This window comes from Aotus nancymaae, unplaced genomic scaffold (assembly GCF_030222135.1).
Source record: "Aotus nancymaae isolate 86718 unplaced genomic scaffold, 86718_ANA_hifiasm-v0.15.2.pri h1tg000067l, whole genome shotgun sequence".
Classification (NCBI taxonomy): Eukaryota; Metazoa; Chordata; class Mammalia; order Primates; family Aotidae; genus Aotus; species Aotus nancymaae.
In genome coordinates, this window is record NW_026988482.1 from 17,896,699 (window position 1) to 17,909,224 (window position 12,526).

Sequence of the window (12,526 nt, forward strand, 5' to 3'; positions counted from 1 at the left end):
AAGATACCTACTAAAAACTTATATCACATATCATACTTGATAGTAGAACATTGAAATTCTTTCTTTCTTTTCTTTATTTTTTTTGAGACAGAGTCTTTCTTGCTCTGCCACCCAGGCTAGAGCACAGTGGTTCGGTCATGGCCCACTGCAACCTTGAACTCCTGGGTACAAGCAATCCTGCCACCTCAGCCTCCCGAGGTGCTTGGTTTACAAGAGTGAGCCACCATGCCCAGCCATTCCCCTTCTAAGGTCAGGAATACACAAGGTTAGCCTGCTACTCACCACCTCTATTCAGACTTATACTGGAGCTTTTAGTCTGCACAGTAACACAATAAAAGGAAATAAGACGTGAGTCTGGAAAGGAAGGAAAAAGAAGCTATCACTATTCAAAGGAGGTGTAATTATCTATGTAGAAAACCCAAGAAATCAGAGGTACATTTTTAGAATGAAGAGTTTAGCAAGGTTGCTAGGTATAAAATCTGTACAAAAAAATCAGTTGTAAAATGTAACTTTAAAAATAACTCTGTCGAAAGTAGTATCAGAAAACAAAACGAACTTAGAAATAAATGTATTAAAATCTGAGCCAAGCATGGTGGCTCATGCCTATAATCCTAGCACTTTGGGAGACTGAGGTGGGAGGATTGCTTGAGCCCAGGAGTTCAAGACCAGCCTGGGCAGCATAGGAGACTCCATCTCTTAAAAAAAAATTAAAAAATCAACCAGGCATGATGACGCACACCTGTAGTCTCAGCTACTCAGATGGCTGAGGTAGGAGGATCACTTGAGCTTGGAAGGTTGGCGGCTGCAATGAGCTATGATTGTACCACTGCACTCTAGCCTGGGCAACAGAGCAAGACTATGTCTTAAAAAAAGAAAAATCTGTAAGACCCATGGAGAAAATTATATTCTATTAAATATACAATATTCATGGGTTAGAAGATGCCTAATACTACAAAATGGTCAGATCTCCTCAAATTGATCTATAGAGTCAACGCAATTCGAGTCAGAATTCCAACTTTTTTTTTTAACACAACAGACTGACTTTAATAAAATCCATATTGAAAAGATACTCCTGAAGAAAAATAAAATGTGGCTGGGTGTGGTGAATCGTTTGAGCTTGAGTCCAGGAGAGAGAGAGAGAAAGAGAGAGAGATAATGAGGGACACTGGGATGAACAGACAAATGGACTGAAGCAACAGAATAGGTAGCTTAGAAACACACCACAGTTTAAGAATGTCTATCAAAATACCTATAGAGAATAAAAAGATAAGCTGCAGACTTCAAGAAGATATTTTAACTTATTTAACTGACAAAAAGTTACTATTAAAGAATATCCATCTATTAATGAGAAAAACATGCTCCATAGAAAAATGAGCAAAGAACTTTGACTTCATGGTAAATGAAACCTGAAAGCTAATAAATACGTGAAAAGGGCCGGGCAAAGTCAGGAGTTCAAGACCAGCTTGGCCAAGATGGTGAAACCTCGTCTCTACTAAAAATAGAAAAAAATTAGCAGGGTATGGTGGCAGGCACCTGTAATCCCAGCTACTCAGGAGGCTGAGGCAGGAGAATAGCTTGAACCTGGGAGGCAGAGGTTGCAGTGAGTCGTGGTCATGCCACTGCATGCCAGCCTGGGCGACAGAGTGAGACTCTGTCTCAAAAAAAAAAAAAAGTGTGAGGCTGGGTGCAGTGGCTCATACCTGCAATCCCAGCAATTTGGGAGGCCAAGGCAGGTGGATTACTTGAGCCCAGGAGTTTGAGATCAGCCTGGGCAACATGGGGAAACTCTGTCTCTACAAAAAATACAGAAATTAGCAGGGGGATGGTGGCATGTGCCTGTGGTTCCAGCTATTTGGGAGGCTGAGGTAGGAGGATTGCTTGAGCCTGGGAGGTCAAAGCTTCAGTGAGCCATGATTGTGCTACTGCACTCCAGCCTTGGTGAGAGAGTGAGACCCTGCCTCAAAAAATAAAATAATGGCCAGGTGTCGTGGCTCACGCCTGTAATCCCAACACTTTGGGAGACCAAGGGGGACAAATCACCTGAGGTCAGGAGTTCAAGACCAGCCAGGCCAACATGACGAAACCCTGCCTCTACCAAAAATACAAAAATTAGCTGGGTGTGGTGGCAGACACCTGTAATCCCAGCTACTGGGAGGCTGAGACAGGAGAGTTGCTTAAACCCAGGAGGCGGAGGTTGCAGTGAGCAGAGATCATGTCATTGCACTCCAGCCTGGGCGACAGAGTAAGACTCTATCTCCAAACTAAATAAATAAATGAAATAAATAAAAAAGACAGTGTGTGTTACATAGAAATCATATATATATATTTAAATTGGTTATAAATGTTAGAAGGAAAACTGTAGACAAATTAAATTAACAGAGTTTAATTAAGCAAAGGACAATTCACAAATTGGGTAGCCTCCTGAGTCAGAGTAGGCTTAGAGAGACTGCAGTAAAACCGCATGTTGGAAGATTTATGGACAGAAAAGGGAAAGTGCTGAATGGAAAGCAGACGTGAGGTGCAGAAACAGCGAGAGTGGTTGGTTATTACAGCTCGGCATTCATCTTATTTGAACATGATTTCAAGTTGGCCCCCTTTGGCCAAAACTTGGTGAGTGTACAGACTGTTTACACCTCCATTTTTAGGCTATAGTTCACTATGTAGAGAGAAATCTTAACATATGTAAGGAGGCAGCTTTAGGCTAAACTTAACACGTAAAGAAAATGGGAATGGCAAGCAAATGGGAATGGATCCCAAAAATTCAGACTCAAGGAAAAAAGAAAAAGAAAATTCTTAAAACATGAGTCGGGAAAGGGTTGATGACATAAATGTCCTGTATTTCTGTTTTGTTTAAGAGACAAGGTCTCACTGTCACTTAGGCCATAGTGGCAAGAGAATAGCTCACTGCAGCCTCAAACTCTTGGGCTCAAGTGATCCTCCCACCTCAGCCTCCAGATTAGCTGGGACTATAGGCACACACCATTATGCCCAGCTAATTTTTTTTTCTAATTTTTTGTAGAGATAGGTCTTGCTTTGTTGTCCAGGTCTCAAACTCCTGGCCTCAAATGATCCTTCCACCTCAGCCTCCCAAAGTGTTAGAATTACAGGCATGAACCACCACCGCCAGTTCTGCTTATTTTTTAGAAGGAGCATGTATTCATACATTACTTGGTTATTATAAATGAGGAATATCCAAGAGAGTTAATGAATCTTGACTGATTCTGTTGGATAAGTAATAACATTTTGTTCTCTGCTTATGAACTTAAAAACAATTGTAGCAATGATACTTTGGTACTGATATACTTGGTAACTAGTGGTCCAGCATCGGCATTGGCAGAAGGAATTCTTCAGCCTTGAGAAACTAAATGAGACAGCTTCTTTTCAACAGAAAATTTGGTGGTGGTTCTTCAGTTTACATAGTAAATATATAGATTGGTATAACTAAATATCTTTAGATACTCTTGTTTACCCATAAGGAATATTCATTAGTTCTTTATATGAGATCTCTGTCTAGGTTTTACTGTTCCATATGCTACTTGTTGGTGCTTTTGACACAGTGTAACTTATGAATTTGTGTATTATTTGTAGTCACCTTTTTTTCTTTTTTTTTTTCCCTTTAATTCTAAATGTAATAATAGCTTGCTGCTCTTTGAAAATCACCCAAAGTTACCACCATTTGGAGGCAACCAACATTTTGGGAGATTTCTGCCACTTTTAAACATAGTAATTTAAACAAATTTGTACATTTTTGGATATTTTGCGATTTTTATTTATTTTTATTTTTTTCAAATCTCAGTGTATAAAAAGCAAAGCAATACAATTTTTAAACTATACCTACCATCTTGTACCCTGCCTTTTTTATTCTCCCCTTTTTTTAATAACGTTTTCCATTATCTTAAAAACTTAATGTTTTCAGTGGCAAACAGCCAATTAAAGATTCTTAGAAATATAAAGATATGTATATTTTTAGGAAGAGAGTTGAGGGCCAGGCACAGTGGCTCACGCCTGTAATCCCAGCACTTTGGGAGGCTGAAGCAGGCAGATAACCTGAGGTCAGTAGTTCGAGACCAGCCTCGCCAACATGGTGAAACCCCGTCTCTACTAAAAATACAAAAATTGGCCGGGTTCATTGACTCAACCACCTGTAATCCCAACACTTTGGGAGGCCAAAGCAGGTGGATCACGAGGTTAGGAGATCAAGACCATCCTGGCCAACATGGTAAAACCCCGTCTCTACTAAAAATACAAAAATTACCCACGCCTGGTGGTGTGCACCTGTAGTCCCAGCTACTTGGGAGGCTAAGGCAGGAGAATCACTTGAATCCGGGAGGCAGAGGTTGCAGTGAGCCAAGATCATGCCACTGCACTCCAGGCTGAGTGACAGTGAGACTGTGTCTCAAAAAAAAAGTTAATAAGTAAACAATAAAAATAAAAATACAAAAATTAGCCAGGCATGCTGGCACATGCCTGTACTCACAGCTACCTGGGAGTCTAAGGCAGCAGAATCACTTGAACCTGGGAGACAGAGGTTACAGTAAGCCTAGATCACATCACTGCACTCCAGCCTGGGTGACAGAGTAAGACTCTGTCTCAAACAAAAAAAAGAGAGTTGATATAAAAATACATATAATAACATCTTTGTACCAGGATAGTAAAGAATTTAATCATGGACTTTTTCCCAGTAGTAGAGATTTAAAATGTAGAGAACAGCCAACATTTCTGGCATAAAGAAGAAACTAACATATCCTTTCTCCTGGCTTAAAGCATCATTTTCATTACTTTTGGGAGGACTATAGTCTTGCATTGTTTTGATACTGTCTGCTTATTGATTATTCAAAAAATTTTATTTTATTTATTTGCACTATATATGAAGTTTAAAAAAATATATTTATTTAATTGTACTTTAGGTTCTGGGGTACATGTGCAGATCATGCAGGATTGTTGTATAGGTACACACATGGTGATGTGGTTTGCTGCCTTCATCCCCCCATCACCTACATCTGGCGTTTCTCACCATGTTATCCCTCCCTGACCTCCCACTCCCCTGCTGTCCCTCCCTTGGCCCCCCACAACAGACCACAGTGTGTGATGCTCCCCTCCCTGTGTTCCTGTGTTCTCATTGTTCAACATATTTATTTATTATTTTGAGACAGAGTCTCACACTGTTGCCCAGGCTGGAGTGCAGTGGCACAATCTCGGATCACTGCAGCCTCTGCCTCCCAGGTTCAAGACATTTTCCTGCCTCAGCCTCCCAAGTAGCTGGGATTACAGGCACCCACCACCACGCCCGACTAATTTTTTGTATTTTTAGTAGAGATGGGGTTTCACTATTTGGCCAGCTGGTCTCGAGCTCCTGACCTTGAGATCCACCCACCTCGGCCTCCCAAAGTGCTGGGATTACAGGCTTGAGCCACTGTGCCCTGCCCCTGCTATCTGCTTTTTTAAGCTTTTTTCAAGAATTAAGAAATATTTAGACCAGGCACTATGGCTCATGCCTGTAATCCCAGCTCTTTGGGAGGCCAAGTCAGGTGGATTACGAGGTCAGGAGTTTGAGACTAGTCTGACCAACATGATGAAAATCCATTTCTACTAAAAACACAAAAATTAGCTGGGCCTGGTGGCACACGCCTGTAATCCCAGCTACTTGGGAGGCTGAGGCAGGAGAATCGTTTGAACCCAGGAGGTGGAGGTTGCAATGAGCCAAGATCATGCCACTGCCCTTCAGCCTGGACAACAGAGTGAGACTCCATCTCAAAAAAAAAGAAAAGAAGAAATATTTAGATTTGACTTTTACTTCCTCTTCTGTTTTTGACTGAAATATCAATACTCAACCATTTAAGTTTTGTCCTGGAATTAGACCAAAATACCTGAAGCACCAAAAAGAAACACTCTCATAAATCAGTCAAGCAGCAAACCAGACAACCTTCGGTATAAATCGTTAATTTGGCTTTATTATGTTGGTACATACTGTCTGTCTTTCAAAGCATTCAAACTTTGGTAAACTCTTTTTTAAGGTATTTGACACCTAAATCTCAGTTTGGGTCAGCCTCACACTCTGAAGTTGTACAAGAAGTCAGGAAAAATTCCGTATCTAAGGTATGTTGATACTGAAGATGTTCTGAGTTTTGCTGGTTTATTAATGCCATAGATTACTAATACCCGTAGTGTTCTAACTAAAAAAAAGCCACTGTTGTTGGCTGGGCACATTGGCTCACGCCTGTAATCCCAACACTTTCAGAGGCTGAGACGGGCGGATCACGAGGTCAAGAGATTGAGACCATTTTGGCCAACATGGTGAAACCCCGTCTCTACTAAAAATGCAAAAATGAGCTTGGTGTGGTGGCATGTGCCTGTAGTCCCAGCTACTCGGGAGGCTGAGGCAGTGGGATCGTTTGGACCCAGGAGGCAGAGGTTGCAGTGAGCCAAGATCACACCACTGTACTCCAGTCTAGCCTGGCGACAGAGTGAGACTCTGTCTCCAAAAAAAAAAAAAAGCCACTGTAGTTAATGAAAACACTCTTAGTCATCTTAGGCTCACCTAGAGAAAAAGCACTTTTTCTTTTTCTCTAAAGGAAACTTTACAATTTTTAAAATACACTTAATACAGAAAGCAAATCTACCTTAAAAAGCAAAGTTTTTCTCTAATGGGCTAGAGAGTAAATATTTTAGCCTTTGTGGTTAGTATGGTCTGTGTCACAACGTCTTATACTGTGAAAGCGTCTATAGATAATATGTACACAAATTAGCTTGTATGTATTCCAATAAAACTTCGTATACAAAAACAGGCGGAGGCTGGATTTGGTCCATGAACCATAGATTACTGATCCTTGACCTATGTACGTAATCCAAACTGACAAAACTGAAGAAGTTATACCTGGCACCAGCTTCACTTAGAGTATTACAAGATGGGAAGCTGGGCACAGTGGCTAATGCCTGTAATCCTAGCACTTTGGGAGGCTGAAGTGGCTGGATCATCTGAAATCAGGAGTTTGAGATGACCCTGGCCAATGTGGTGAAACCACATCTCTACTAAAAATACAAAAAAAAAAAAAAAAAAAAAAATCAACTAGGTGTGGCACACACCTGTAGTCCCAGCTACTCAGGAGGCTGAGGCAGGAGAATCACTTGAACCTGGGAGGCAGAGGTTGCAGTGAGCTAAGATCATGCCGCTGCACTCCAGCCTGGGCGAGAGAGTGAGACTCTGCCTCAAAAAAAAAAAAGAATATTACAGGATGAGGGGAAAAGCATGCTAGTAAGGCAGCATCAGGCAAGTGTGTTCAGCAGGAGTCCTCAACAGCAGAGCTCCAAAGTGATACCCTGGAAGTAAGACCACACAAGTGAGTGTATTAACTACTTTGAAGATGCATACCCTGTAAGTGTCAGTTACTTCTTGTAACAAACAACGGGTGTAGCTTCCAGGGGTTTTGGTAAGAAACACACCCAGCCGACAGTTGTAAGTTACTTAAGAAGTCCCGAGCTTTGTCTTCCAGACACTGGGTGGTTTTTTTGGTTTGTTTTGTTTTCCTTGTTTGTTTTGTTTTGTCTGTTTTTTGAGAGAGAATCTGTTGCCCAGGCTGGAGTGCCGTGGATCCTCAGCTTCCCTGGTAGCTGGGACTACAGGCTTACACCCCCATGCCCGGCTAATTTTTGTACTTTCAGTAGAGATGGAGTTTCACTATGTTGGCCAGGCTGGTCTCAAACTCCTGACCTCAGGTGATCCGCCCACCTCAGCCTCCCAAAGTGCTGGAATTATAGGCATGAGCCACTGTGCCCGGTCATGTTATGGATATCTTTAAATATCATTCATACTTATCTCTACTTTGATATTAGACCGCAGTTACACCTTGTGGCAAAACAGAGTGGGTGCAGTACATCAGGGATGACACAGACAATTAGATATTACGAGCTATTAGACTGGCTAGTAGATCTTATTTAGTGTGTTAATAGATGCACATTATTACATCACATTTTAAAAATCTTTTAATAATTGTGTTACAATATTGTTCCTTTTGTAAAGCCACTATATATCTAAATTTCTTACTTAAAAATGTTATTCTCAAAAGTTGTCTGTAAGCTTCACCTAAATACCAAAAGGAAGGTCTACAGCACAGAAAAGGGTTAAAAACCACTGTACTGGCGAACCTTTGTAAGGTGAAAAGAGGTCAGGTCCTGCTACTAGCTATTGGCCATATTTGGAATCTGCTCTGTGGGTTTTAATCTGTAGGTTTTCATGGGAGTGAAAATGAAGTAATACGTTACTTCATCAAAATTGGCCCATGAAATAAAAATACTACTAAGAATAAATAATGGCGGGTATGGTGACTCACTCCTGTAATCCCAGCACTTTGGGTGGCCAAGGTGGGCAGATACCTGAGGTTAGGAGTTTGAGGCCAGCCTGGCCAACACGGCGAAACTCCATCTCTACTAAAAATAAATTAGCCGGGTGTGGTGGCACACACCTGTAGTCTCCGCCACCCAGGTTCAAGCGATTCTGAGGCAGCAGAATCACTTGAACCTGGGTAGCGGAGGTTACGGTGAGCCAAGATCACGTCATTGCACTCTAGCCTGGGCGACAGAGTGAGACTCCGTCTCAAAAAATTAAACAAACAAACAAACACCTACTTGGGAGGCTGAGGCGGGAGAATCACTTAAAGCTGGGAGGTGAAGGTGGCAGTGAGCTGAGATCACGCCACTGCACTCCAGCCTGGGTGACAGAGCAAGACTCTGTCTCTAAATAAATAAACAAACCTTATTAATAATACTGAATAATGTATACTAACAGGTCAGCTACAGTATCAGTGTAATTAGACTTGCATCTTATGATTCGATATTTTCCCCTAGTTCACTCAGTCTTTTTCTGTTTTCTACAGGACATTGACAGTAGTGATATCAAAAGCCCAACATGGCAAGACACAGAAATAGAAGATATGCCAACACTTTCTCCACAGATATGCCTTGGAATTGGAGAACAAAGTGCAGATTCTTCAGTAGAGTCCCCCATGCCATGGTTATGTGCCTGTGGTGCTGAATTGTACCACGAAAGAAAAGTCAAAACAGGACCAAACAATCATGATAAAGAGTGTGTCTTAACTCCAGATGGACTTGAAACCAGAGATCCTGACTCTAAAGAAACTGCAGTTGTGCCTATTGGCAGAACAGAGAGTGGGTGCGCCACATCAGGGGTTACACAGACAAACAGAAACAACACAGGTGAGACAGAAAATGAAGAGTCTTGCCTACTGATCAGTAAGGATATTTCCAAAAGAAAAAACCAAGAATCTTCCTTTGAAGCCATCAAGGATGCATGCTTTTCTGCAAAAAGAAGGAAGATGTTCCCTAACTCTTCCTCAGATCAAGAGGAAACAGAAACAAACGTTACCCAAAAACTGATAGATTTGGAGCATCTACTGTTAGAGAGACGTAAACAAGAAGAACAGGACAGGTTATTGGCAATACAACTTCAGAAGGAAGTGGACAAAGAACAAATGAAGCCAAACCGGCAAAAAGGATCCCCAGATGAATATCACTTACGTGCTACATCCTCACCTCCAGACAAAGTGCGAAATGGACAGAGGAAGAATTCCAGAGATAGGAACTTCAAAAGGCAAACTGATAGAGAGCACCCAAAACCTGAGAGAGGCTCAAGGGACGAAAATAGGCGACTGTCTGTTAGGATGCAGCTGAAGCATTCAGTTAATGGAAGAAAGACGCCAAATTCTACTAGAGAGCATCGTAACGTATCCAGAAGTGCTCATTCCCTACAGCCAAACATTTCACAGAAAAGCATTTTTCAGATGTTTCACAGATGTACAAAGTAATGCACGCCTTTAAAGGGAGTGCTTTGTAATCTAGTAAAGCTGGATTGTGAAGCTCTTTTCTATCATAGAATCTTTATACATGTGTCATTCATGCTGCTTTCTAGGCACACTAACTGTCCTTAATTAAAGGTCTGTGTGGTTGTAAGGACAATACCTTATGCCTTGGCCAGCTCCAAGAAGTCTTCAGGTGCCATTCTTTTTCCAAAAAATGCATGTTTTTTGGCCTTTGCTCACCTTTTTGTCATGACTGGTAATCAAATCAAGATTATACTATTCTAAGTAATTAAGGAACCCATGTAGGGTTTAAAATCCACATTTTCTTGGCTATTGTCCCACGTTTACAGAGTACTCAAAATGTATTTTCCTGAAGTAATCTAATTTCCATCTCCAATTTAACTAAATTTTCAGCCCTGTAGCGATTTCTTTGGTGATTTTTTGTTTTTAAATCAAGTTTTGCTCTGTTGTCCAGGCTGCAGTGCAATGGTGAAATCTCAGCTCACTGCAACCTCCGCCTCCCAGGTTCAAGCGATTCTCCTGCCTCAGCCTCCCGAGTAGCTGGGATCACAGGTGTGCGCCACCACGCCCAGCTAAAATTTTTTGCTATTTTTAGTAGAGATGGGATTCTCTTGCATTCCTGACCTGAGAGGATCCACCTGCTTTGGCCTCCCAGAATGCTGGGATTACAGGCATGAGCCACCATGCCTGGCCTCTTTCCTTTCGTTTAAAATGTATTCGAATCAGTGTTAAATCAGAAAATCAGGGTTTTCTAGGAAATTGAGAGTTTGTTGCCAGAAAGGAAACTAGACTATGCAAAAGAAGTTAAGAGCTGGGATGAAGCTGGATAAGGTGACTGACGGTCTGGGATCATTGCAACTGAAAGGGTGGTCAGAAACTGGTCCTGGGTGAAGCAGCAGGTACAGTTTGGCAGTTTGCTCCCTTGTTCTTCCTTTGTGAAACAACACAGGAGACATTTGGGTTTTGTAGCTTTTCACACCATACTATCAGGTGTCAAAATAAAAATTAGTTACTAAATTGTGTGAATTTTTGGAAACCTGCATTTCTGTTCATCTGCTATTCCAGAAAAAAATGAGATTATGGGAGAGTTATATCACAGTGTCTTATGTTATGGAACCTGCAACATTACCATGTATTTTCTTATATTGTCATTTGTTTTGATGCTGCTCTTTTTTGAGTTTATGAACAGAAATAGAAAATAGAATGCTTGGGTTTTGCCCTTTCTTACTCCTGAAAGTTAAATCAGAAGACACTGATTTCATTTTGTGAAATTTAGCTTAGAGACGGTTGATCTTTTGTTTCATTAATTAGTAACGAACAGGCAGCTTTAACAACATTTCTGCTGATACCTAGTCATCTATTCTTTGAATGGGAAAATACGATAAAATGTCTTAGAGGTAATTCTGGCTTAAATTTGCCAGTATTTTTGTATGTCATTAAGACTTTTTCCTCCAAGTTTTGTAATAGAAATTTTGTTAATCTTTGCATACTTGATGGCATCTATTATCAATTTTGATTGGTTAATTATAAATTCTGTGCTAATTTAAAACTTAATTTGCCTCTTAAGGTGATTGCTCTCTGAGTAATGATTGTAGTCAAATGAAGTATGATTTGCAACTATACTGTCACATTGGTCCTTAAGTAAAAATAAACTAACCAAATGTGTCTAAAACAGACCAAGATCAATTTTCTCGTCAAATCAGTATTCTCTAAGCAGTTTCACTTCATGTTTTAGAGTGGACATTCTTGGAACTCCTCAAATTAAAAGTTATTTAATCTGCTTGGATTAGTCTGTGACCAAAAAAGAATGGAAAAACAATAGCCTATCGTGTGGTATATTTAGGATTTATATATTCAGCTACTTGTCTGTGAAGAAGTCTTCCTGACTAAAATTGGTTTCAAGATAAACTAATTTCTCTATTAGTATTTCTGCTATTCTTACCATGTATCCTCTTTTTGTTAGAAACTAATAAATGTATTAGTCATTGGAATGTGCTGCTACTTTTTCCTCACATTTTTGTGGAAGGGATATGAAAACGTTTAATTTCTCAGGGAGTACTAAGGCTGTGCAGAGGCTGGAATCTGAAAAATAAAATATTAAAAATAAAAATGGACTTAAAAGTATGTAAAAGTCGGCTACATAAAAACTAAAAGTTCTGCATAACAAAAACTACCATCAAGGGAAATTGGAAGCTGTGGCAAACTTGGGGAGAAATAGTTGCAACTCATCACAAAGAGCTAATTCCTTTATGTAAAGTATCTTCCAGTTCTTTAAGAAAAAGACCAATAACTCAGCTGGGCATGGTGGCTGACGCCTGTAATCCCAGTATTCTGGGACGCCAAGGTGGGTGGATCACCTGAGGTCAGGAGTTTGAAACCAGCCTGGCCAACATGCTGAAACCCTGTCTCTACTAAAAATATAAAAATTAGCCAGATGTGGTGGTGTGGTGTACCTGTAATCCCAGCTACTTGGGAGGCTGAGGCACAAGAATCGCTTGAACCTGGGAGGCTGAGGTTGCAGTAAGCCGAGATTGTGCCACTGTACTCCAGCCTCGGCAACAGTGAGACTTGATCTCAAAAAAAAAAGTAAAAGAGTAGGTGTGGCGCTTATACCTGTGGTGCTTAATCCCAGCACTTTGAGAGACTGAGGTGGGCAAATTGCTAGAGCTCAGGAGTTTGAGACCAGCCTGGGC

General features: G+C 40.8%; 1 protein-coding gene across 2 annotated transcripts in view; it reads left to right on the forward strand.

Moving 5' to 3' along the window:
* Window positions 1-11,824, forward strand: part of RNF168 (ring finger protein 168) — a 39,162-nt gene extending 27,338 nt beyond the window's left edge. Inside the window, exons 5-6 of one of the 2 annotated variants that reach the window (XM_012470699.3) lie at window positions 6,015-6,096; window positions 8,871-11,824. In XM_012470699.3, the coding sequence (XP_012326122.2) occupies window positions 6,015-6,096; window positions 8,871-9,818 (1,030 nt within the window). In that variant the 3' untranslated portion in view covers window positions 9,819-11,824. The remainder of the gene's footprint in view (window positions 1-6,014; window positions 6,097-8,870) is intronic. The other variant, XM_064366967.1, reaches the window with a different exon arrangement.
* The last annotated feature ends 702 nt before the right edge of the window (window positions 11,825-12,526 follow it).